General features: G+C 47.1%; 1 protein-coding gene across 1 annotated transcript; it reads left to right on the top strand.

Moving 5' to 3' along the window:
* The first annotated feature begins 1,504 nt into the window (after positions 1-1,504).
* LOC122929011 (zinc finger protein 501-like) lies at positions 1,505-4,858 on the top strand. The gene is made up of 2 exons (XM_044282413.1): positions 1,505-1,561; positions 2,925-4,858. The coding sequence occupies exon 2, from the start codon at positions 2,957-2,959 to the stop codon at positions 4,160-4,162; it is 1,206 nt and encodes a 401-aa protein (XP_044138348.1). The 5' UTR covers positions 1,505-1,561; positions 2,925-2,956; the 3' UTR covers positions 4,163-4,858.
* Positions 4,859-25,182: the final 20,324 nt, after the last annotated feature.

The following is a 25,182-nucleotide window of genomic DNA, read 5'->3' as shown; positions in this document are numbered from 1 at the left end:
GTCATCCCAGGTCCTGCAGCTCTTGCAGTGCACAGATACAGAGCAGGTCCTGGTCGGGGTCTCTCTTCTTCTCTCCAGAATCCCCCTTTATTCCTGGGGTCTCTCCTTGTCCTGGACGATCTCCTCCAGCTCCTCCACCAAGGATGGACAGGAAGGAGATCAGCAGAAGAATATTAGACCTCACCTTGGAGATCATCTCCCTGCTGAGCGGAGAGGTAAACCTTTCTAGATTTCTCTCCTCTTTATTGTATTCTGGAGCCAGTCAGACATCGGGAAGGAGAATCCATCATAGGAAGTGATAGGAAGAGGCTCCTGGAGAACGGCCTCCAGACCTTCCAAGGGACGGAGAAGCTGAAGATCGGCCACCGCTCAGTGATGGGGGATGTGGAGCCGTGAGGAGGGAAGTAGGCAGGTTGTCCCCAGGAGATGGTGGCAGTGTGGCCTGGAGGGAGGATTTCTACCACTAGTCTGACATCTAGATGATACTAGAAGAAGGAGGCCTCCACTACGTCTAGAGGAAAGAAGGCTTCTCCACAACATGGAGGAGGAGTCTTTACTGTAAGAGCAGGGGGACTATGGAGCTCTCTGCCAGAGGAAGGGGGATAGGGAATTCTCTAGAAGTCCAGAAGGGGCTGGAGGGGAAGAATATTCCAGCTTCTAGGGACTAGATTACTGGAGATGGGGCCATGATCCCGGGAGGGATTCTGAGGGGAGATCTGGAGTCAGTGTCTCTCTCCATCCACAGGATTACACCCTAGTGAAGAAGACATCGGTGGGGACTCCCACCATCCAGGAATCAGGAGGGTGGACCCCCATCACAGAGCCTCCCCCACTGATACATGAGCAGAAGATCCTAGAACTCACCCACAAGATGATGGAGCTGCTGACTGGAGAGGTGACACTGCTGGGAATACTGGGAGATTCTCCAGTAACAGCACTGGAGGGGTCTTGGTGATGACGGTGTCATTGTGTTGTCAGGTTCCTGTAAGGTGTCAGGACGTGGCGGTGTATTTCTCCCTGGAGGAGTGGGAGTATATAGAAGGAAAGGAGGATCTGTACGAGGACGCCATGATGGAGGAGATCCGGCCTCTGACATCTCCAGGTGAGAGGAGACCTTCCTGATGATAAAGATGCATAGGTCCCCTGGATACTACTCCCATCATCTCATCATCACATGTAATATTCTCTCCTATCCCTGTGTGTTTCCTACAGATGGGCTTATAGAAGGAAATCCCCCCGAGAGATGTCCCCGTCCTCTATATTGCCAGGACTGTCCAGAGGAGAAGCTCCCAGAGAACCATCAGGTAGATGGAGCTGAGCCCTATACACATCTATATGGGGGGGTCCTGCAGTCATGGAGGGGTCATAGATGGTGGGGGTCTCTTATGTGGATCTGTTAGATTTCCCACCTGTCTGCTGTATTGTCCTGAATTATTACAGATGACAAATCAGGGGGAAGATGTGACTGATATTAAAGTGGAGGATGAAGAAGAGCGGATGATGGGCGATCCCCCGTGTAAGAGTGAGGTGGAGGAGGACATTCCAGTCCATGTGACCACAGGTATGGAATAATGACTGGAGGAAGGGAATTGGGAGGTTTCTTCAGGTGAGGCTCCACCTTAGAGCTGCAGTAAAGGAGCACTCCGGGCAGTGACCCCTGTGTTATGTGCCGGAGCGGAGGGAGATGTGACTGCACAGAGACATCCTCTCCAGGATCTTCTCTACATCCTCTCATGGTCCAGGCTAGACACTCGGCTTAGCATCAGGTTTTGGGGGCACCGGCTGTGATGACAGCTGCAGTATAACCGATATAATCCTGCAGATACTCGCGGTTCCTGCAGTCACATCGCCCTGTGCAGATTATTGTGTAAAAGGTAAAAATCCTATATAAATGTGGACTCGTCGTCACCAAATGGCCCAGAGAATACCACCATCTGGTCAGTTATACAGCGCTGAATGCTGGGGAACCAAAACCCAGAAACAATCGGGGAATTACTGATTTCTTCCGTCTGTTTCCCAGAGAAATACTTTCATAAAAATTATATGATTTATTGGAACTTAAAAACACCTAAGTTTGATGCCCAATTGACCAGAATCTCAAAATTAAAAGGGTTGTCCAGGATCAGGAAAATGTGTCTCCAGTCTTCCAATAACAGCAGCGCCCCTATCTAGATGTTCTGTGCGGGACGCAGGTCAGCTCCATTCAATTCAATAAATCTCTGCAGTAGTTTCAGCCAGAACCCATGGACAGCCGGAATAAATCAGCCATGTTTTTTTTTTTTTTTTTTTCCTGGATTACTCCTTTAATGTCATTACTTTTCCAGAAGTTGGAAATACTCCATTATTTAAGAAGTCAGAGGCCGTCCTTATGTGCTCCTGACAGAAATCCTCTGCTGAGTTCTGGCCAGGTACAGCTGGCAGCGGTCTGACCTGATCATTGTCTGTCTGGGACATATTAAGGAACCATCTTACTGTAGGTTCTTCCGATGATAAAATTCTAGCCTTTCTTCCGACCCAAAAACAAGCTTTAAAGGGGTTGTGTCACCTTAGGCCTCCAGAGCAGCATGAAGGATGGAGTTCAATCTGCAGCATATCCACACCATGCAGACTACATAACTGAAAGGTGACCCCCTTGGATGTTCCAAGGATTTTGCACCAAATATATATAATATTTTTTCATCCTGTATAAGTCTGGAATCACACACGGACCTGTAATTTTCCCTACTGATCCTCTTCTGGATTTGATACCTATCTCTGCTGATCCTCTTCTGGATTTGATACCTATCTCTGCTGATCCTCTTCTGGGTTTGGCTGTATAAACTGAGTAACCTACTTGTGTGTTTCCAGCCTCATAGGAATGTTATACATATATCTACTTCATGAATTGTGCAACAAATCACAAAATGTACTATTAATCCCAACAGGAAATCCCAGTAAGAACTCTGAGGGAAACGCCATGTTATCACTAGACTATAAAGAAGATGAAGATACCATGCAGCGCTCTTCAGGAGAAAACCTCTTTACCTGTAATGTACACCCAGAACCTTACAGTGCAGATCTGTCATATAATCCTCCTAATCATGAGGAACCTTCTCCTGACCGATCACAGATTGTTACCACAAGGGCCAGGCAGAAAGGGGGGAAAAGGTTTCAGTGTGACGAATGTGGAAAACAGTTTACAAAAAGCTTAAATCTTATTAGACACACAAGAATTCACACAGGAGAGAAGCTATATTCATGTTCAGTATGTGGTAAGTGTTATACAAATGAATCAGTGCTGGTACAACATAAGAGAAGTCACACAGGAAAGAAGCCGTATTCATGTTCAGAATGTGAGAAATGCTTTACATATAAATCAGATCTTATTAGACATGAGAGAAGTCACACAGGAGAGAAACCATATTCATGTTCAGAATGTGGGAAATGTTTTACAGATAAATCAGATCTTATTAGACATGAGAGAATTCATACAGGAGAGAAGCCATATTCATGTTCAGAATGTCAGAAATGTTTTACAGATAAATCAGATCTTATTAAACATCAGAGAATTCACACAGGGGAAAAGCCATATTTGTGTTCAGAATGTGGGAAATGCTTTTCAATTAAATCATATCTTGTAAAACATCAGAGAATTCACACAGGAGAGAAGCCATTTTCATGTTTACAGTGTGATAAATGCTTTACACACAAATCACAACTTGTTAGACATCACATAATTCACACAGGAGAGAAGCCGTATTCATGTTCAGAATGTGGGAAGCGCTTTACAGATAAAGCAAATGTTATTAGACATGGGAGACGTCACACAGGAGAGAAGGCTTATTCATGTTCACAATGTGAGAAATGTTTCATACATAGAACAGATCTTGTACAACATGAGAGAATTCACACAGGAGAAAAGCCATATTCATGTTCAGAATGTGGGAAATGCTTTACACACAAATCGTATCTTGTTAAACATCAGAGAATTCACACAGGGGAGAAACCATATTCATGTTCAGAATGTGGGAAATGCTTTACACACAAATCACAACTTATTAGACATGACATAATTCACACAGGAGAGAAGCGGTATTCATGTTCGGTATGTAGAAGAAATTTCAAAACTAAATCAACTCTTGTGAAACATGAGAGAATTCACAAAAGAGAGAAGACATTTTGATGTTTTGTATATGAATAATATTTTAGAAGGAACACAGCAAGGAAACCATAATGCTGTTGAGATGGTAGGAAATGTTCTTTATTCAGAAAAGCCTTGAGGATGAATTGTCCCCATGATCCTTGCTTCTTCTTACTATATTCAGACCTACACTGTGGGAGACTTCAGAGGGACATAGTGTAAGGGGAAGGACTACCCATGGAGAGTTTTATGAGTTTTATGTGTTGTAAGGGTACTTTACATACATAATTACTTACTGAGTGGTTCTGTTTCATTTAATTCTGTCCCCTTTAATTTTAACCTCTATATGCTGTTTAATGGTATTCCTTGTAATGTAGTGAGTTAGGGATAGTTAGATAACATACCCAAGCCTTCTGCTGTGCTGAGAAGGCCACATTCTACCTCAGAGACATATGCACTGTGCACCGGACATCCTTAGGAGGATCAGCTAAAAGGTGTAAACTTTGCTGCACACAGACAGTTAATTGGAACTCCACTGAACATCATCCAGGTAGGATGTTGTAGGTCTGTCTCTTGTATCACCATGGGGCGCCAGCCATGTGCTACGAAATCGCGACTGGAGTCCCCCACATATTGTATGTGCAGGCCATGTGATTATCTATTCTGTATTTATTCTGTATGTGATTTGACTGTTTTACCTTATTTTTATCCACATTTAGTAAAAATTGATATCACTTAGCCTGTTAAGCCTAATTATTCTCAAATTGTTGAATTTACGTTATAAAACAGTAAGGCTACTTTCACATTTGCGTTGTTGTTTTCCGGTATTGAGACCCAGCAGAGGATCTTAATAACGGCAAAAAAACGATCCAGTTTACTCCTCATGCATTCTGAATGGAAAGAGATCTGTTCAGGGTGCATCAGGATGTCTTCTGTTCCTGCAGCTTTCCGTTTTGTGACCGGGCACAAATGTGCTGCACGCTGCGGTTTTGTGTCCGGTCATAAAAGCAGATCCGGCACTGCAAACAATGGAAGTCACGGGTAACGGATCAGTTTTTTAGGAGCTTTAAAAACCAGATCTGGTTGACTTTCAATGTATTTAGTGAGGGATCGGGTTTTTTTCCGTTTTGATTTCACACAATCGCTTCCTAATGGAACGGATGCATCCTGATGGGCAAAATTAAAATGGATCAGTTTCATTCCGTTATTGAGATCCTCTACTGGAATTAACAGCGCAAGTGTGAAAGTAGCCTGTAAGGAAACCAAGTATATTTAAACCACATTCGGTAGTTTCCTCCCGAACCGCCAGAGCCTGGTGAATATAGCGCTCCGTTCGGCAGTTGATGTAGACGAATTCCATCCGAAATGCCAATAACTTTATAAGATGATTCCCTTAATAAAGCATGCGTATCCCCAAACATCAGCCGAAGTCCAGAAGAAGGGTACAAATAGAACACGCTTTAATTATTACACACAGGCTTTTATGCAAGTCCCCATGCAAGGGGACATCCCACAGGGAGGGACACAGTATAGCCAATCAAGTACAATGAAAACATAAAATCCTTCCAGCATAAACATACAATGCCCTCCCCTAGTCCTGGAGATAATCAAGCCTGATAAAGTAACAACTTGATTATCTCTAGGCAGAAAAGTCAGTTTTCCCCAATATCTGGAACACCCCTTTATACATGAGGTATCCCCCCACATCATATGTCCCCTGATAGCCCCGATCTGAGTGATCAACATATTCAAATTTCACCCCGATCGGTTTAGGGGTTCTCAAAGAAACATGGAAGTCTTCTGTGACCGGTTCACCCTGGGTGGGCTGCCCAAAATAGTTCCATAAGTTTGGGTGTCTTTGCCGGTCACTTTAGAACAAGGGGAAAACGAATAAAGTACCGAATAGCGCTCTTCTAGAAAATTCGGTACATATAGACGTTCGGTAGTTACACCTACCGAATGGCATAGGAAGAAATATTGAAAGAAAAGGGGGATTTCTTCACACTGCTCCCCTATAAGTCCATAGGTCGGCATACCCGCCTAGACCCTGTCGGGTTGGCTTGGGGATGTCCGAGAAAGTTATTTCAAGAGTCCAATTCGGTCTGTCGGGACAGACCGTCCGCATTACCTGTTTTGTTTGCCCGGACGGTATTGCATTGTAAAGTTGTAGGGCTGAAGGGCTAGGCTCCACCGTAATAGCCTGGGGTTGTCACCAGCTACCCGGTTTAACCACACAAGAGGGTTGTGGTCGGTCATAAGGGTAAACGGCCGTCCATACAGATAGGGCTGAAGTTTCTTGAGTGCCCAAACTAGGGCTAGGCACTCTTTCTCCACGGTGGCATAGCTGACCTCTCTGGGCAAAAGTTTACGGCTGAGGTATGCCACCGGGTGTTCCATGCCGTCCTCCCCCCACTTGGCTCAACATGGCTCCCAACCCAAACATGGAGGCATCTGCGTGGACAAGAAATTGTTTAGTGTGGTTGGGTGCTGCCAACACAGGAGCCTCGATTAATGCTGCTTTAAGTCTCTGGAAAGCGTCCGCGCACTTTGGGGTCCAGGTTACCTGTTTTGGTAAGGCCTTTTTGGTAAGGTCGGTTAGAGGTTTGGCCAGGGCGCTATACTCTGGGACAAATTTTCGGTAGTAACCGGCCGTCCCTAAAAATGCTAATACCTGGGTTTTGGTACGGGGTTGGGGCCAATTAGCTATGGCCTCTACTTTAGCCGGCTCTGGACACTGCCTACCAGAACCTACCCTGTGGCCGAGATATTGCACCTCGGCCATGCCTACATGGCATTTTTCCGGTTTCAAGGTGAGACCTGCGAGTTGAATTCGTTTGAGTACTCTGGACACGTGACCCAGGTGGTCCTCCCATGTGCAGCTATAGATGGCAATATCATCTAGATACGCACATGCAAAGTCCTGGAACCCCTCCAAGTGCCTATCGGCCATCCTCTGAAAAGTATCCGGGGCATTCTTTATCCCAAAGGGCATAACCTTGAACTGGTATAGCCCAAATGGAGTGACGAATGCCGACTTTGGGATGGCCGCAGGCTCCAAGGGGATTTGCCAATGCCCCTTGCATAAGTCCAGGGTGGTCAAGTAATTCCCCCCAGCCATACGGTCTTATAGCTCATCTATTCTGGGCATGGGGTAGGCGTCAGTTATCGTGCGATCGTTGAGTCTCCGATAGTCTACACAGAAGCGCATGGTGCCGTCGCGCTTCGGTACTAGTACTACCGGTGAAGCCCAAGGACTTTGTGAGGGTTCTATAACCCCTAACTTGAGCATCTCTCTTATTTCGGTGAGCATATTTTCACGTACTGCCTCAGGGATACCATATGGTTGCTGCCGTAACGGCGTTTCTCCCTGGGTTTCTACACGGTGTACCGCAGCGGAGGTATAGCCTGGTATGGCCGAAAACATTCCTTGGTATCGCTGAAGCAGTTGAAATGCCTCACCTTTCTCTAAGGGGTTTAGGTTCTGACCCCAGCTTACTTGGTCAATAGTACACGGGGAGGTGTCTAATAAATCAGGGAGGGGTAGTTCCTCACTATCTTCAGAAGAGGGGGCACATATGGCACCTACATCTTCCGTTCTCTCAAAATAGGGCTTGAGCATGTTTACATGAAAAGCTTTGGTCAGCCTTTCATCTGAACATTTGCTCACAATATAGGTGGTATCGCTTATGCGCTCTACCACCTTAAAGGGTCCCTGCCAGGCCGCCTGCAGCTTGTCCTTTTTAGTGGGTCTCAGGGCCAACACTTTCTGCCCTATGTCTAGTACCCTATCTCTGGCTCCCCTATCGTACCACTTCCTCTGGCATTCCTGGGCCGCCCGCAGGCTCTCCCGAACGGATTCGGTGAGAGCCCGCAATCGGTCCCAGAACTCCAGAACATACTGGACGACAGGTACTCCCCCCTCATCCGTGTTGCCCTCCCAGTGCTCCCGTACGAGATCCAGGGGGCCCCGGACTTTTCTCCCGAACAGGAGTTCGAAGGGGGAAAACCCCGTGGATGCCTGGGGCACTTCGCGGTAGGCAAACAGAAGGTGGGGAAGATACTTTTCCCAATTCCTGTGGGACTCTGCGAAGGTCTTTAGCATCTGTTTGAGTGTGCCATTGAACCGTTCACAGAGTCCATTGGTCTGGGGGTGATAGGGGGAGCTAAATAAGGGTTTCACTCCACAGCTCTGCCACAATTGCTGTGTCAGGAGTGCCGTGAACTGAGTCCCCCGATCTGACAAGATCTCCTGGGGAAAACCTACCCGGGAAAATATTTTAACTAGGGCCTCCGCCACAGTCTCGGCCTCTATGTTTGCGAGGGCTACTGCTTCTGGGTATCTAGTGGCGTAGTCCACTACAGTGAGAATGAACTTTTTGCCGGACTGGCTGGGTCGGCTGAGGGGTCCTATTAAGTCCACCGCTACTCGGTGAAACGGTTCTTCTATAATGGGTAAAGGGTGGAGTTTGGCTTTCTGGTGGTCACCCCTTTTCCCTATCTTTTGACATATGTCACACATCCTACAATAATACTTAAGATCTTGCGTGACCCTAGGCCAGAAGAACGTTTGGGTCAACTGGTCCCTTGTCTTTTTAACCCCTAGATGTCCTGCTAGGGGGATGTCATGACTGAGTTTTAATAACTCCGCCCGAAACTTACGGGGTACTATTAGCTGCCTTTTAGTGACCTGAGCGGCCCTGTGTCCCACCCCTCCTGTCACTCGGTACAATAACCCCTTGTGCCATTCAAATCTTTCATGGGTGCTTTCCCCCTGGGTAACGTCTACTGCCTTTCTATACCCTTCTAGTGAGGGGTCGGTTCTCTGTTCCTGTTCAAAACCCTGTGGCGTATCCAAGAAAGAGGATGGGTGGTCGGGTAAAGGGGGTAGTTCAACTCCTACCTGGCTTTCCTCAGAGTGCAGCGGTGCTTCCAGTCTGGCTTGAGCTTGGGTGGTAACCAGGTATGCTTCTGAAGTGGTGTCTCGTGATAGTTGGGAGGTTAAACAGCCTACATCATTGCCCAGTAGGACTTCTTCCGGCAGTTCCTGCATAATGCCAACCTCCAACTGTTTGGATCCAGAACCCCAGTCCACAAGGACACTGGCTGTAGGTAACTTGTGTATGGCGCCCCACCCCCAGCTACTGTGTGACCGGTGCGAGCTTGGGCCTTGACTGTGTGTGGTTGTACCACTGTTAGAGTTGCCCCAGAGTCTCTCATAGCTCGTGTCCCCATGCCATCCACTGTAATCCATTGCCAGTGGTGGTCTCGGTTGTCACCCCCGCTTGCACTGGATTAACCTTGTGTAGTACACTCCACTGCTCTTCTTAAGTAAGGGACATAGGTTGTACTTTCTTGCTGGACACAATGAGCGGCTGCCCTGGGTTGTTGTGGTGGTTGCCTTTCCCAGCCTCCCCGGTTTAAACGAGGGCACACAGCAGGGGGTCGAGGGGTTGCTGCGGAGCCCGGCGGCGGGTGGTTTATGGGGGCCCTGGGGACTGCAGATGTTGTTGGAGCCGGGTAGTTGGGCTTAAAAGTTGGTCTGCTCACCCACCTCCTCCTGTTGTCCTGGTATTTATCTGCAATTCTGGTGGCTTCCTCCACCGTTTTAGGCTTTCTGTCCTTTACCCAATCTTTTTATATCTTCTGCAGTGTGATTGAAAAATGTCTCCAATAGCAGGAGCTGTAAGGCATCCTCCAGGGTAGTTGCTTGGCAGCCCTGCATCCAATTACGGGCTGCCCTGTGTAGCCGAAAAGCCCATTCAGTGTGTGTGAATCTCTCCCGGTCTTCCGAAGTTCACAAAACTTTTTCCGGTATGCTTCAGGGGTTACGGCATATCTGGCTAACAAAATGTCTTTTATCTGGACATAATTATGTAGGTCCTCATCAGGTACTGCTCGCAATGCCTCTGCTGCTCTTCCTGACAACTTGCTGCTAAGTACTGCCGCTCATTTTGTGGAGTCTAATCCCTCCAGCGCACATTGACGTTCAAAGTCTTGCAAATAACTGTCAATTTCCATTTCATTGTCATTAAAAGTTTTAAGCGCTGCATAATTTACCTTCTTTGGTAGGTCATTGGTACTTCCCGGGGAGTGTAGCAAATCTTCCTGTGTCAGTCTGTCTCGGTCCTCTCGCTTTTTTTGCGATTGCCTGGCTTGTGCCATGACCTGCAGAACTGCATCTGTTGATGGATTGGGTCCCAATGCACTGAGCATCCATCTAATGTCCTTCTGCATTGCGGTTTCTTCCTAGTGCTCCATTTCAGTATTGCTGGTTCCGTCGCTCTGCATTAATTCTTCAATTAACTTGGCTTTTGTCTTGTTGCTTGCCACTATGCCTCGAGCTTCCAGTAAATCCTTTAGCGTGGTCTTCTTAAGTAGCTGGTATTACTGAGACATTCATTCCCTTGCTTGGTTCAAGACGTCCATTCGGGATTCGAATCCATCTGCTTGCCAACAGTTCTTAGGAAACCAAGTATATTTAAACCACATTCAGTAGTTTCCTCCCGAACCGCCAGAGCCTGGTGAATATAGCGCTCCATTCGGCAGTTGAAGTAGACAAATTCCTATACGAAATGCCAATAACTTTTTAAGATGATTCTCTTAATAAAGCATGCGAATCCCCAAACATCAGCCGAAGTCCAGAAGAAGGGTACAAATAGAACACGCTTTAATTAACACACACAGGCTTTTATGCAAGTCCCCATGCAAGGGGACATCCCACAGGGAGGGACACAGTATAGCCAATCAGGTACAATGGAAACATAACACCCTTCCAACATAAACATATAATGCCCTCCCTAGTCCTGGAGATAATCAAGCCTGATAAAGTAACAACTTGATTATCGCTAGGCAGAAAAGTCACAGTTTTCCCCAATATCTGGAACACCCCTTTATACATGAGGTATCCCCACACATCATATGTCCCCGATAGCCCCGATCTGGGTGATCAACACATTAAAATTTCACCCCGATCGGTTTAGGGGTTCTCAAAGAAACATAGAAGTCTTCTGTGACCGGTTCACCCTGGGTAGGCTGCCCAAAATAGTTCCATATGTTTGGGTGTCTTTGCCGGTCACTTTAGAACAAGGGAAAAACAACTAAAGTACCGAATAGCGCTCTTCTAGAAAATTCGGTACATATAGACGTTCGGTAGTTACACCTACCGAATGGCATAGGAAGAAATATTGAAAGAAAAGGGGGATTTCTTCACATAGCCTAATACATTTGGACATATAGATGGGGTGAAGGACATTTAAAAAAAAAACTTCCTTGTGATATTTACTTCCCACCTAATTATATATGATTATTGGGCAACGATCCACTGTGGAAGAAACGCAGTCTCTCACGCATGGCTCCGCCATTAGAGTCTCTCACGCATGGCTTCTCCGTTTTAGGTTTACACATATGACTCCGCCATTAGTCTCTCACGCATGGCTTCTCCGTTTTAGGTTTACACATATGACTCCGCCATTAGTCTCTCATGCATGGCTTCTCCGTTTAGGTTACACATATGACTCCGCCATTAGAGTCTCTCACGCATGGCCTCTCCGTTTTAGGTTTACACATATGACTCCGGTATTAGAGTCTCTCACACATGGCTTCTCCGTTTTAGGTTTACACACATGACTCCGCCATTAGAGTCTCTCACGCATGGCCTCTCCGTTTTAGGTTTACACATATGACTCCGGTATTAGAGTCTCTCACGCATGGCTTCTCCGTTTTAGGTTTACACACATGACTCCGCCATTAGAGTCTCTCATGCATGGCTTCTCCGTTTTAGGTGTACACATATGACTCCGCCATTAGAGGCTCTCACGCATGGCTTCTCCGTTTTAGGTTACACATATGACTCCGCCATTAGAGTCTCTCACGCATGGCTTCTCCGTTTTAGGTTTACACATATGACTCCGCTATTAGAGTCTCTCACGCATGGCTTCTCCGTTTTAGGTTTACACATATGACTCCGCCATTAGTCTCTCACGCATGGCTTCTCCGTTTTAGGTTTACACATATGACTCCGCCATTAGAGTCTCTCACGCATGGCTTCTCCGTTTTAGGTTTACACATATGACTCCGCCATTAGTCTCTCACGCATGGCTTCTCCGTTTTAGGTTACACACATGACTCCGCCATTAGTCTCTCACGCATGGCTTCTCCGTTTTAGGTTTACACATATGACTCCACCATTAGAGTCTCTCACACATGGCTTCTCCGTTTTAGGTTTACACATATGACTCCACCATTAGAGTCTCTCACGCATGGCTTCTCCGTTTTAGGTGTACACATATGACTCCACCATTAGAGTCTCTCACGCATGGCTTCTCCGTTTTAGGTTTACACATATGACTCCACCATTAGAGTCTCTCACACATGGCTTCTCTGTTTTAGGTTTACACACATGACTCCGCCATTAGAGTCTCTCACGCATGGCTTCTCCGTTTTAGGTTTACACATATGACTCCGCTATTAGAGTCTCTCACGCATGGCTTCTCCGTTTTAGGTTTACACATATGACTCCGCCATTAGTCTCTCACGCATGGCTTCTCCGTTTTAGGTTTACACACATGACTCCGCCATTAGAGTCTCTCACGCATGGCTTCTCCGTTTTAGGTTTACACATATGACTCCGCCATTAGTCTCTCACGCATGGCTTCTCCGTTTTAGGTTACACACATGACTCCGCCATTAGTCTCTCACGCATGGCTTCTCCGTTTTAGGTTTACACATATGACTCCACCATTAGAGTCTCTCACACATGGCTTCTCCGTTTTAGGTTTACACATATGACTCCACCATTAGAGTCTCTCACGCATGGCTTCTCCGTTTTAGGTGTACACATATGACTCCACCATTAGAGTCTCTCACGCATGGCTTCTCCGTTTTAGGTTTACACATATGACTCCACCATTAGAGTCTCTCACACATGGCTTCTCTGTTTTAGGTTTACACACATGACTCCGCCATTAGAGTCTCTCACGCATGGCTTCTCCGTTTTAGGTTTACACATATGACTCCGCTATTAGAGTCTCTCACGCATGGCTTCTCCGTTTTAGGTTTACACATATGACTCCGCCGTTAGAGTCTCTCACGCATGGCTTCTCCGTTTTAGGTTTACACATATGACTCCGCCATTAGAGTCTATCACGCATGGCTTCTCCGTTTTAGGTTTACACATATGACTCCGCCATTAGAGTCTCTCACGCATGGCTTCTCCGTTTTAGGTTTACACATATGGCTCCGCCATTAGAGTCTCTCACGCATGGCTTCTCCGTTTTAGGTTTACACATATGGCTCCGCCATTAGTCTCTCACGCATCGCTTCTCCGTTTTAGTGTTACACATATGACTCCGCCATTAGAGTCTCTCATGCATGGCTTCTCCGTTTTAGTGTTACACATATGACTCCGCCATTAGAGTCTCTCATGCATGACTCCGCCATTAGAGTCACTCACGCATGGCTTCTCAGTTTTAGGTTTACACATATGACTCCGCCATTAGAGTCTCTCATGCATGACTCCGCCATTAGAGTCTCTCACGCATGGCTTCTCCGTTTTAGGTTTACACATATGACTCCGCCATTAGAGTCTCTCACGCATGACTCAGCCATGAGTCTCCCGCGCATGGCTTCTCAGTTTAAATTTTACACACATAACTCCGCCATTCGAGGCCGGCTGCGTGGTCCCACCAAAAGTAGGTTCCATGTCTTTTTCTACCTTCAGACCCGCTCGCATGGATTATGGAATGTAGAGAGAATCTGGATCGCACATCCTCATTCCTATACTTCTAATATGACAACTGTATGAAATATGCAGCATTTCATTTGATACAACATGGCTATACAGCACTAGTATCAATCATTTGCTGTGCACTATGAAGAGGCATTAGTATACAGTTTGATCATAGAGCATAGGCCCACTTACCGCGACAAGGTTGCCTCTTGTTAGGTGGGGACCTACTCTAACCATAGCGCGGCGCCGTGCGGCGACCACCGCGCCTCCACACCGCTCCAGCAGGCAAAGGGGTCCGACAGCCACACCGCGGCCCCACCGTGTGGCAGAGCCACCTAGGCCTCGGATCCCATCACTTCACCAGCACGGCACAGAAGCAGCGATGGCTACCGTCCAGCGCCGCATGTGAACTGGTGCAAAGGGATCACCTGTTCACAGCTTCTCAGGAACTCCAACTGAGATGGGGTAGGCTCGGTCATCTGTGGCTCGCAATACATTTTTTCTTGTGGTGGCTCGCACGCGTGGCTTGTGCCATTAGAGCCTCACTCACATTATTGTTTTTCTCTGACTTTTATTTTCTAGGTTGTTGGGTCTAAAAGGAAAATCATTGTTTTTTTTATAAGCAGTCATTCGAAGCCTGCCTTTGCGGACATCACCTTCTCCCAGGCATGCTTACTTCATCTACAAACTCGGGCTGAGGGTGTTGGTGTCCGGCCTAAGTCCTGGGTATCGGTCTGTCTTCCAGTAGGAGGTACAGTAATAAGGCGCAATTTGTCGTTCTACAGACACGACAATTCCTATCACGACTACAGGCGCTGCATTCATAGTTTATCACGACCTTAAGCTTATTTCCTGTCACAACTGCAGGTATTGTGTGTACGTTCTGTCCTTATTACAGGCAACGTTAGCTCGTTAATCGAAATAGCCATGTATTCCTGTGGATGGTTCCCCAGGCCTGGTGGGTTTACACATTTCGCTTTATCTACTACTAGAGTAAGACGGCGTACGCCATGTTTTAACTTTTGGGTCCTTTATATATAAAAATAAAATAAAAAGTGTGGCCTGGGGAATAAGTAGAGGTGAAGTATTTTGCCACCAGTCGGTGCCCGATCAGGGCTCTTGGCGAATGGTTGGAGTTCATCTAGGCCCTTCCAACAGATTCACCATTGTTTGTTTCAGTCTGCAGCTCTCAGGATTCAGACCTTCTCGTAATATGGTCATATGTTAGTCAACATAGGAGTAAATCGTTTCTGGTTACCGGCCACTCTGTCAATCGCATCAGCATTAGCCATCTCCAAGAACGATGTGCCGATGCACATGACAAAGAGGTAAGGTAGATGGAAGTTACTGTGATATATACGGTATATTCCGCACCTTCATCGTGAAAAGTCAAAAGTGGGTGTCGTAACGGTATGTACAGTCATGTGAAAAAATTAGGACACCCTTTGAAAGCATGTGGTTTTTTGTAACATTTTTAATAAAAGGTTATTTCATCTCCGTTTCAACAATACAGAGAGATTAAAGTAATCCGACTAAACAAAGAAAACTGAAGAAAAGTCTTTTCAAGATCTTCTGTAAATGTCATTCTACAAAAATGCCTATTCTAACTGAGGAAAAAGATAGGACACCCTCACATGTATTCCCTCTTAAATTGGCTCAGATCTCACACAGGTATATCACACCAGGTGCACATAATTAGTAGATCGTTACTCTGCATGTTGAATGAGGCTTGCCCTATTTAAACCTCAGACATTTAGTTTGGTGTGCTCCTGACTGTTGAAGTGAGAGTGAGCACCATGGTGAGAGCAAAAGAGCTGTCAGAGGACTTCAGAAAAAAGATTGTAGCAGCCTATGAGTCTGGGAAGGGATTTAAAAAGATCTCAAAAGCCATTCCACTGTCCGGAAGATAGTCTACAAGTGGAGGGCTTTCAAAACAACTGCCAACATGCCCAGGACTGGTCGCCCCAGCAAGTTCACCCCAAGAGCAGACCGCAAGATGCTAAAAGAGGTCTCCAAAAACCCTAAAGTGTCATCTCGAGAACTACAGCAGGCTCTGGCTACTGTTGATGTAGAAGTACATGCCTCTACAATCAGAAAGAGACTGTACAAGTTTAACTTGCATGGGAGGTGTGCAAGGAGGAAACCTTTGCTTTCCTAGAGAAACATCGAGGCCAGACTGACATTTGCCAGAGATAAAGTTGACAAAGACCAGGACTTCTGGAATAATGTTCTTTGGACAGATGAGTCCAAAATTGAATTATTTGGACACTACAGCAGAGGACATGTTTGGCGTAAACCAAACACAGCATTCCAAGAAAAGAACCTCATACCAACTGTGAAGCATGGAGGTGGAAGTGTCATGGTTTAGGGCTGCTTTGCTGCAGCAGGACCTGGTCAGCTCACCATCATAGAATCCACAATGAATTCTACTGTGTATCAGAAGGTGCTTGAAGAACATGTGAGACCATCAGTTAGAAAATTAAAGCTGAAGCGGAACTGGACCATGCAACATGACAATGACCCAAAACATACTAGTAAATCAACCAAAGATTGGCTGAAAAAGAAGAAATGGAGAGTCCTGGAATGGCCAAGTCAAAGTCCAGATTTGAATCCCATTGAGATGCTGTGGGGTGACTTGAAAAGGGCTGTACGTGCAAGAAACCCCTCAAACATCTCACAGCTGAAAAAGTTCTGCATTGAGGAGTGGGGTAAAATTTCCTCAGACCGATGTCGAAGACTGGTAGATGGCTACAAGAACCGTCTCACTGCAGTTATTTCAGCCAAAGGAGGTAACACTCGCTATTAGGGGCAAGGGTGTCCTATCTTTTTCCTCAGTTAGAATAGGCATTTTTGTAGAATGACATTTACAGAAGATCTTGAAAAGACTTTTCTTCAGTTTTCTTTGTTTAGTTGGATTACTTTAATCTCTCTGTATTGTTGAAACGGAGATGAAATAACCTTTTATTAAAAATGTTACAAAAAACCACATGCTTTCAAAGGGTGTCCTAATTTTTTCACATGACTGTATATATTTACTGTAAACTAAGGTCTGCTCTCTTTGGCCCCTTTAGGCTGCCCTACCACAGCAGTTATGCCATAACTCTACTGCTTGTTGTAGATAGGGTTAGATAGGTTAGGTTCATCTTTCTGATAGCCGATCCGACCACAAGTATAGTTATACAGCCCAATACCACAAGCTTAAACCAGGAGGCAATTTATTTTAGGGCCTGGAGTAAAACACTGAAAAAGGCCCAGAAGGGTTTTAGCCTAGAGATATGAAGGGCCTAACATGACAACAAAGCCATGAGATATACCTAGCCCTAAGTTTATGCCACTTCACAGATTGTTATGTTTGAATTGCCTAGAAGCTATATACTACTGTTGTAAAGTTATACAGTTAAGTATAGTGACTTTTACCCAAAAGAGATGTAATTTAACCCGTCCTAAGGAGCTATATAGAATTGGCAAAGTAAAATTACCACCAAAATGACCAGCATTAGCAGTGGTCTGTAGAGTCTGATGCTACATGTCAGGCCACAGGTTACCACATAAATAACCCCCCCCCCCCCCATGCAGCGGGGAATGAACACAAAACATGTGAGGGCACTGCCAAAAATGTGTTTGAGGTTAAATGTTACTCGGCAAACTCACATCGCAACTGAGTTAATATTACAACTATTAAGTAATTCTGTAAAGTTTTCCTTTTTTTATCCCTTGTCCCTTCTTTTTCCCCCTCCTCGAGTACTATGACTGATTACGGATGGATATGATTACGTTAATATGATTACGTTAATGTATGATGGCCTCCATTAAATGTGTAACGTTTAATGTCCGGGGCCTAAATACCCAACAGAAACGATCTCAAGTAATGCGCCTTCTAAAAAAAGCTGGGGCGGAAATATGCTTCATGCAGGAGATGCATTTCAAAGTGGGATATGTTCCACCCCTGCCCAAGGCATATTGTGGTTCTTGGTACCATAGTTCTTATGCAAAAGCGTTGCGTGGTGTGCGGGTCGCGATCACCAGGCATGTGCCCTTTGTACATATATTCACACAGATCCAGAAGGTCACTATATACAGGTCCTTCTAAAAAAATTAGCATATCATGAAAAGTGTGACGAAACCAACCTCGCCACGGTGTTTTGGAGGGGGCTGGTTGCTAGCCTCTTGCCTCAGGATTATGGCCCATAGTAACTTTTAAACCCCTGAACCTATTCCAGGGAATTTTGGATAGGTTTGTCCCCCAAGTTATACTGTTTAAATTGATGTAAGTTATATGTATGGACAATGTAACCTCACAAAGTTGTAACAACTTATAATAAGTGTAACTTGTCAGCTTGGGAGGAATATGCTGGGTGTGGTTCTATTGTCCCATTGTGTGTTTAAATGGTGATGATCTCCCCTTTGTCCTGAGAGATAATTGGATTGTCTTCGGTCGTCTCCCAGGTAGAGAGGAGGAAACCATGATGCATTGTGGGGATATGTTGTATCTGTCCTGTGTCGCAGTCTCCCTTCTGGTCCTCTAGGGGGCGGGAACGATTGGTTGCTGTATTTACATTGTGTGTGTTGTAAATTACTGATTGGTTGGATTTCAAAACCCTGTGGGCAGTACTATGTTTGGTTTTTATCAATAAAAGAGGCTGTACTTGAAGTACAGTCAGATCACTGCTGACCCTCAAGACAGAGCCTTGTCTCGTTATTGGGGGGATTCCCTGTATGCTGTTAGAGACTGATTGCCAGGAGTGTAAGCTGATTGGATCCTTTTCCTGTTCGTCTGCTGACAGCTATTTGTGAGGTTCCAGTTTGGAGTGCTATTTTGTATCCAGTTCGGGAGGTTGGTGTTCTGCAGTAGCTGTGCCTGTCTCTCGGAAAGGGGCATATCGCCTAAACAGATTTTAACCCCTTGTCTGCTGAAACGGTGCCGTTACATTGGTGGCAAGCGGCGGGATTGTTCCTACAGCCAGAAGGACAGCTACAGGAGACACCATTTCTTTGGATTCTACAATTTAAGGGCAACGCATGTCCCAGTACAGCGACCCTAAAAGCACCAGGATGGAACCAGCAGTGTTATACGAGGAGGAGGACCCGGACTGGAGGGATGCAGACAGAAAGGAAGTCTGGTATGATGCCCTGGAAAATGCCCAGCGGCAGCGAGGTGAGAGTCTCCCCAGTTATGAGCAGCGGCTACAAAAGCGTGTGGCGATGCGGATGGGTCTCTTGGGAGAGCAGCCCCTGGATGACTGGGTAACAGAGCTCCAGAACCTGGTATGTAAGGAGCTTTGGCTAGAGGACGCTTACCAGGCCCTAAGGTGGCATGTCATTCAACATTCCCCCTGGATGGCTGAGCACGACAGACCCGAGGGTGAGGATTATGATGGACCTGGGTTACTATGGGATGCCTTGGAGGAGGACATTGATCTTGGCAGCACGGAGGAGTCTAGGTTTTGGGACATCTACGACTACCGGATGGGCATGCATGATTATGCTGACGAAAGGGAGGTGAGCAAAGACATGATCCACCTGGTAACAAGGGAGTGGGAGCTGGAGCAGACCTACCAACACCTGCTCAGCTCTGTTCATCCCCAACTTACTCGACAAGTAGAGCCAGATCTGCCCTCCTACAACTGGGAAGACTTGCCGGCGATACCCCCTGCTTCCCTACCAACTCCCAAAGTAGGGAACTTCATTGACTGGTTCTGGGAAGACGTCCCGACGGCAGGTAGAGATGGGACAGAAGTCTCTCCACCGGCCCTACAGGGATGCTGGGTAGCCGGCCCAGATCCCCAACTACAACCAGCATTACTAGGAGTGGAGATGGTCGCACCCACTACCCAGCACCAGGCAGCGTTACAGAGAGTTGAGACAGTCGGTCTGACTCCCCAGCAGCAGTGTGTTGTAAAGAGAGAAGAGACAACCGGTCTCTATCCCCAACCACAGGGGGACAGCACCCCTAACTTCGATGGTGCAGATGGGACCGCGGTCTCTGCACCAGGCCTACCAGGATACTGGACGGCCGGTTCAGATCCCCCACCAACTCTGCAGGAATGCCTGGAGGAGGAGGTAAGCGATTCCTCCTCTCCACAGCCGATCTGCAACAAGGTCCTGGGGATAGGATTTCCTGATCCCATCCCAGCGGAAGAGCTGGCATCTGGGCAGAGCGCAGTCGGCCTCTGCCCACCAAGTACCTACAGCTCCAAGCTGGAGAACCACAAGGCAGCAAGGAGTCGCAGATGCCCACTCAACAGCTGGGGACATACGGAACAGAGCCAGGCCCCAAAATTCAACAGGTCCAGTATGGGGTTGTGGTTGGACTGCCAGACTAACTCAGGTACTGACCGTGAGGTCAGGTATCTGGTTAGTCTTCCCTGGAAGGGGGAGATGTGTGACGAAACCAACCTCGCCACGGTGTTTTGGAGGGGGCTGGTTGCTAGCCTCTTGCCTCAGGATTATGGCCCATAGTAACTTTTAAACCCCTGAACCTATTCCAGGGAATTTTGGATAGGTTTGTCCCCCAAGTTATACTGTTTAAATTGATGTAAGTTATATGTATGGACAATGTAACCTCACAAAGTTGTAACAACTTATAATAAGTGTAACTTGTCAGCTTGGGAGGAATATGCTGGGTGTGGTTCTATTGTCCCATTGTGTGTTTAAATGGTGATGATCTCCCCTTTGTCCTGAGAGATAATTGGATTGTCTTCGGTCGTCTCCCAGGTAGAGAGGAGGAAACCATGATGCATTGTGGGGATATGTTGTATCTGTCCTGTGTCGCAGTCTCCCTTCTGGTCCTCTAGGGGTCGGGAACGATTGGTTGCTGTATTTACATTGTGTGTGTTGTAAATTACTGATTGGTTGGATTTCAAAACCCTGTGGGCAGTACTATGTTTGGTTTTTATCAATAAAAGAGGCTGTACTTGAAGTACAGTCAGATCACTGCTGACCCTCAAGACAGAGCCTTGTCTCATTATTGGGGGGATTCCCTGTATGCTGTTAGAGACTGATTGCCAGGAGTGTAAGCTGATTGGATCCTTTTCCTGTTCGTCTGCTGACAGCTATTTGTGAGGTTCCAGTTTGGAGTGCTATTTTGTATCCAGTTCGGGAGGTTGGTGTTCTGCAGTAGCTGTGCCTGTCTCTCGGAAAGGGGCATATCGCCTAAACAGATTTTAACCCCTTGTCTGCTGAAACGGTGCCGTTACATTGGTGGCAAGCGGCGGGATTGTTCCTACAGCCAGAAGGACAGCTACAGGAGACACCATTTCTTTGGATTCTACAATTTAAGGGCAACGCATGTCCCAGTACAGCGACCCTAAAAGCACCAGGATGGAACCAGCAGTGTTATACGAGGAGGAGGACCCGGACTGGAGGGATGCAGACAGAAAGGAAGTCTGGTATGATGCCCTGGAAAATGCCCAGCGGCAGCGAGGTGAGAGTCTCCCCAGTTATGAGCAGCGGCTACAAAAGCGTGTGGCGATGCGGATGGGTCTCTTGGGAGAGCAGCCCCTGGATGACTGGGTAACAGAGCTCCAGAACCTGGTATGTAAGGAGCTTTGGTTAGAGGACGCTTACCAGGCCCTAAGGTGGCATGTCATTCAACATTCCCCCTGGATGGCTGAGCACGACAGACCCGAGGGTGAGGATTATGATGGACCTGGGTTACTATGGGATGCCTTGGAGGAGGACATTGATCTTGGCAGCACGGAGGAGTCTAGGTTTTGGGACATCTACGACTACCGGATGGGCATGCATGATTATGCTGACGAAAGGGAGGTGAGCAAAGACATGATCCACCTGGTAACAAGGGAGTGGGAGCTGGAGCAGACCTACCAACACCTGCTCAGCTCTGTTCATCCCCAACTTACTCGACAAGTAGAGCCAGATCTGCCCTCCTACAACTGGGAAGACTTGCCGGCGATACCCCCTGCTTCCCTACCAACTCCCAAAGTAGGGAACTTCATTGACTGGTTCTGGGAAGACGTCCCGACGGCAGGTAGAGATGGGACAGAAGTCTCTCCACCGGCCCTACAGGGATGCTGGGTAGCCGGCCCAGATCCCCAACTACAACCAGCATTACTAGGAGTGGAGATGGTCGCACCCACTACCCAGCACCAGGCAGCGTTACAGAGAGTTGAGACAGTCGGTCTGACTCCCCAGCAGCAGTGTGTTGTAAAGAGAGAAGAGACAACCGGTCTCTATCCCCAACCACAGGGGGACAGCACCCCTAACTTCGATGGTGCAGATGGGACTGCGGTCTCTGCACCAGGCCTACCAGGATACTGGACGGCCGGTTCAGATCCCCCACCAACTCTGCAGGAATGCCTGGAGGAGGAGGTAAGCGATTCCTCCTCTCCACAGCCGATCTGCAACAAGGTCCTGGGGATAGGATTTCCTGATCCCATCCCAGCGGAAGAGCTGGCATCTGGGCAGAGCGCAGTCGGCCTCTGCCCTCCCCTATCCTCTACTCCAGAGCCGGACTTCCCACAGGCTACCCCAGCGGAAGAGCTGGCCTCTGGGCAGAGCGCAGTCGGCCTCTGCCCTCCCCTATCCTCTTCTTCAGAGCCGGACTCCCCACAAGCGACCCCAGCGGAAGAGCTGGCATCTGGGCAGAGCGCAGTCGGCCTCTGCCCACCAAGTACCTACAGCTCCAAGCTGGAGAACCACAAGGCAGCAAGGAGTCGCAGATGCCCACTCAACAGCTGGGGACATACGGAACAGAGCCAGGCCCCAAAATTCAACAGGTCCAGTATGGGGTTGTGGTTGGACTGCCAGACTAACTCAGGTACTGACCGTGAGGTCAGGTATCTGGTTAGTCTTCCCTGGAAGGGGGAGATGTGTGACGAAACCAACCTCGCCACGGTGTTTTGGAGGGGGCTGGTTGCTAGCCTCTTGCCTCAGGATTATGGCCCATAGTAACTTTTAAACCCCTGAACCTATTCCAGGGAATTTTGGATAGGTTTGTCCCCCAAGTTATACTGTTTAAATTGATGTAAGTTATATGTATGGACAATGTAACCTCACAAAGTTGTAACAACTTATAATAAGTGTAACTTGTCAGCTTGGGAGGAATATGCTGGGTGTGGTTCTATTGTCCCATTGTGTGTTTAAATGGTGATGATCTCCCCTTTGTCCTGAGAGATAATTGGATTGTCTTCGGTCGTCTCCCAGGTAGAGAGGAGGAAACCATGATGCATTGTGGGGATATGTTGTATCTGTCCTGTGTCGCAGTCTCCCTTCTGGTCCTCTAGGGGGCGGGAACGATTGGTTGCTGTATTTACATTGTGTGTGTTGTAAATTACTGATTGGTTGGATTTCAAAACCCTGTGGGCAGTACTATGTTTGGTTTTTATCAATAAAAGAGGCTGTACTTGAAGTACAGTCAGATCACTGCTGACCCTCAAGACAGAGCCTTGTCTCATTATTGGGGGGATTCCCTGTATGCTGTTAGAGACTGATTGCCAGGAGTGTAAGCTGATTGGATCCTTTTCCTGTTCGTCTGCTGACAGCTATTTGTGAGGTTCCAGTTTGGAGTGCTATTTTGTATCCAGTTCGGGAGGTTGGTGTTCTGCAGTAGCTGTGCCTGTCTCTCGGAAAGGGGCATATCGCCTAAACAGATTTTAACCCCTTGTCTGCTGAAACGGTGCCGTTACAAAAAGGTTCTCTAAACGAGCTATTAACCTAATCATCTGAATCAACTAATTAACTCTAAACACCTGCAAAAGATTCCTGAGGCTTCTAAAAACTCCCAGCCGGGTTCATTACTCCAAACCGCAATCATGGGTCAGACTGCCGACCTGACTGCTGTCCAGAAGGCCATCATTGACCCCTCAAGCAAGAGGGTAAGACACAGAAAGACATGTCTGAAGGGATAGGCTGTTCCCAGAGCGCTGTATCAAGGCCCCTCAGTGGGAAGTCTGTGGGAAGGAAAAAGTGTGGCAGAAAACGCTGCACAACGAGAAGAGGTGACCGGACCCTGAGGAAGATTGTGGAGAAGGACCGATTCCAGAGCTTGGGGGACCTGCGGAAGCAGTGGACTGAGTCTGGAGTAGAAACATCCAGAGCCACCGTGTACAGGCGTGTGCAGGAAATGGGCTACAGGTGCCGCATTCCCCAGAAACAGCGGCAGAAGCGCCTGACCTGGGCTACAGAGAAGCAGCACTGGACTGTTGCATGTCATTCGGAAATCAAGGTGCCAGAGTCTGGAGGAGACTGGGGAGAGGGAAATGCCAAAATGCCTGAAGTCCAGTGTCCAGTCCCCACAGTCAGTGATGGTCTGGGGTGCCATGTCAGCTGCTGGTGTTGGTCCACTGTGTTTTATCAAGGGCAGGGGCAATGCAGCCGCTATCAGGAGATTTTGGAGCACTTCATGTTCCATCTGCTGAAAAGCTTTATGGAGATGAAGATTTCATTTTTCAGCACGACCTGGCACCTGCTCACAGCGCCAACACCACTGGTAACTGGTTTACTGACCATGGTATTACTGGGCTCAATTGGCCTGCCAACTCTCCTGACCTGAACCCCATAGAGAATCTGTGGGATATTGGGAAGAGAAAGTTGAGAGACGCAAGACCCAACACTCTGGATGAGCTTAAGGCCGCTATCGAAGCATCCTGGGCCTCCATAACACCTCAGCAGTGCCACAGGCTGATGGCCTCCATGCCACGCCGCATTGAAGCAGTCATTTCTGCAAAAGGATTCCCGACCAAGTATTGAGGGCAGAACTGAACATAGTTATTTGAAGGTTGACTTTCTTTGTATTAAAAACACTTTTCTTTTATTGGTCGGATGAAATATGCTAATTTTTTTAGATAGGAATTTTGGGTTTTCATGAGCTGTGGCCAAAATCATCAATATTAAAACAATAAAAGGCTTGAAGTACTTCAGTTGTGTGTAATGAATCTAAAATATATGAAAGTCTAATGTTTATCAGCACATTACAGAAAATAATGAACTTTATCACAATATGCTAATTTTTTGAGAAGGACCTGTATTTATACTAGCTAGCTTATATGGCCCAAACAAGGGCCAACAGAGATGGTTAAAAAATACCCTGAGGAGCCTAGATATATTCGCATAGGGTATCAAACCAATTGGAGGAGACCTGAATGTTGCGTTGTCACCTATACTAGACACGTCAATCGGTTCCTCGTGCATTTGCATAAATCACTTTCAGATGCAGGGCTAGTAGATGCTTGGCGGTTGCTTAACCGGACCGTGCGGGACTACACGTTTTTTTCTGCACCACATAACACATTCCAATGCTTGGATTACCTCTTTGTATCAAGCAGGCACATAGACCTGATCCAACAAGCAACTATAGAACCGATCACGGTGTCAGATC

The sequence above is a fragment of the Bufo gargarizans genome, chromosome 2 (genome assembly GCF_014858855.1).
Source record: "Bufo gargarizans isolate SCDJY-AF-19 chromosome 2, ASM1485885v1, whole genome shotgun sequence".
Taxonomy (NCBI): Eukaryota; Metazoa; Chordata; class Amphibia; order Anura; family Bufonidae; genus Bufo; species Bufo gargarizans.
This window is presented reverse-complemented; position numbering and strand designations above follow the sequence as displayed.

Excerpts from the sequence above, each read along its gene's own strand:
- LOC122929011 (XM_044282413.1), top strand. The coding sequence starts at position 2,957 with ATGTTATCACTAGACTATAAAGAAGATGAAGATACCATGCAGCGCTCT.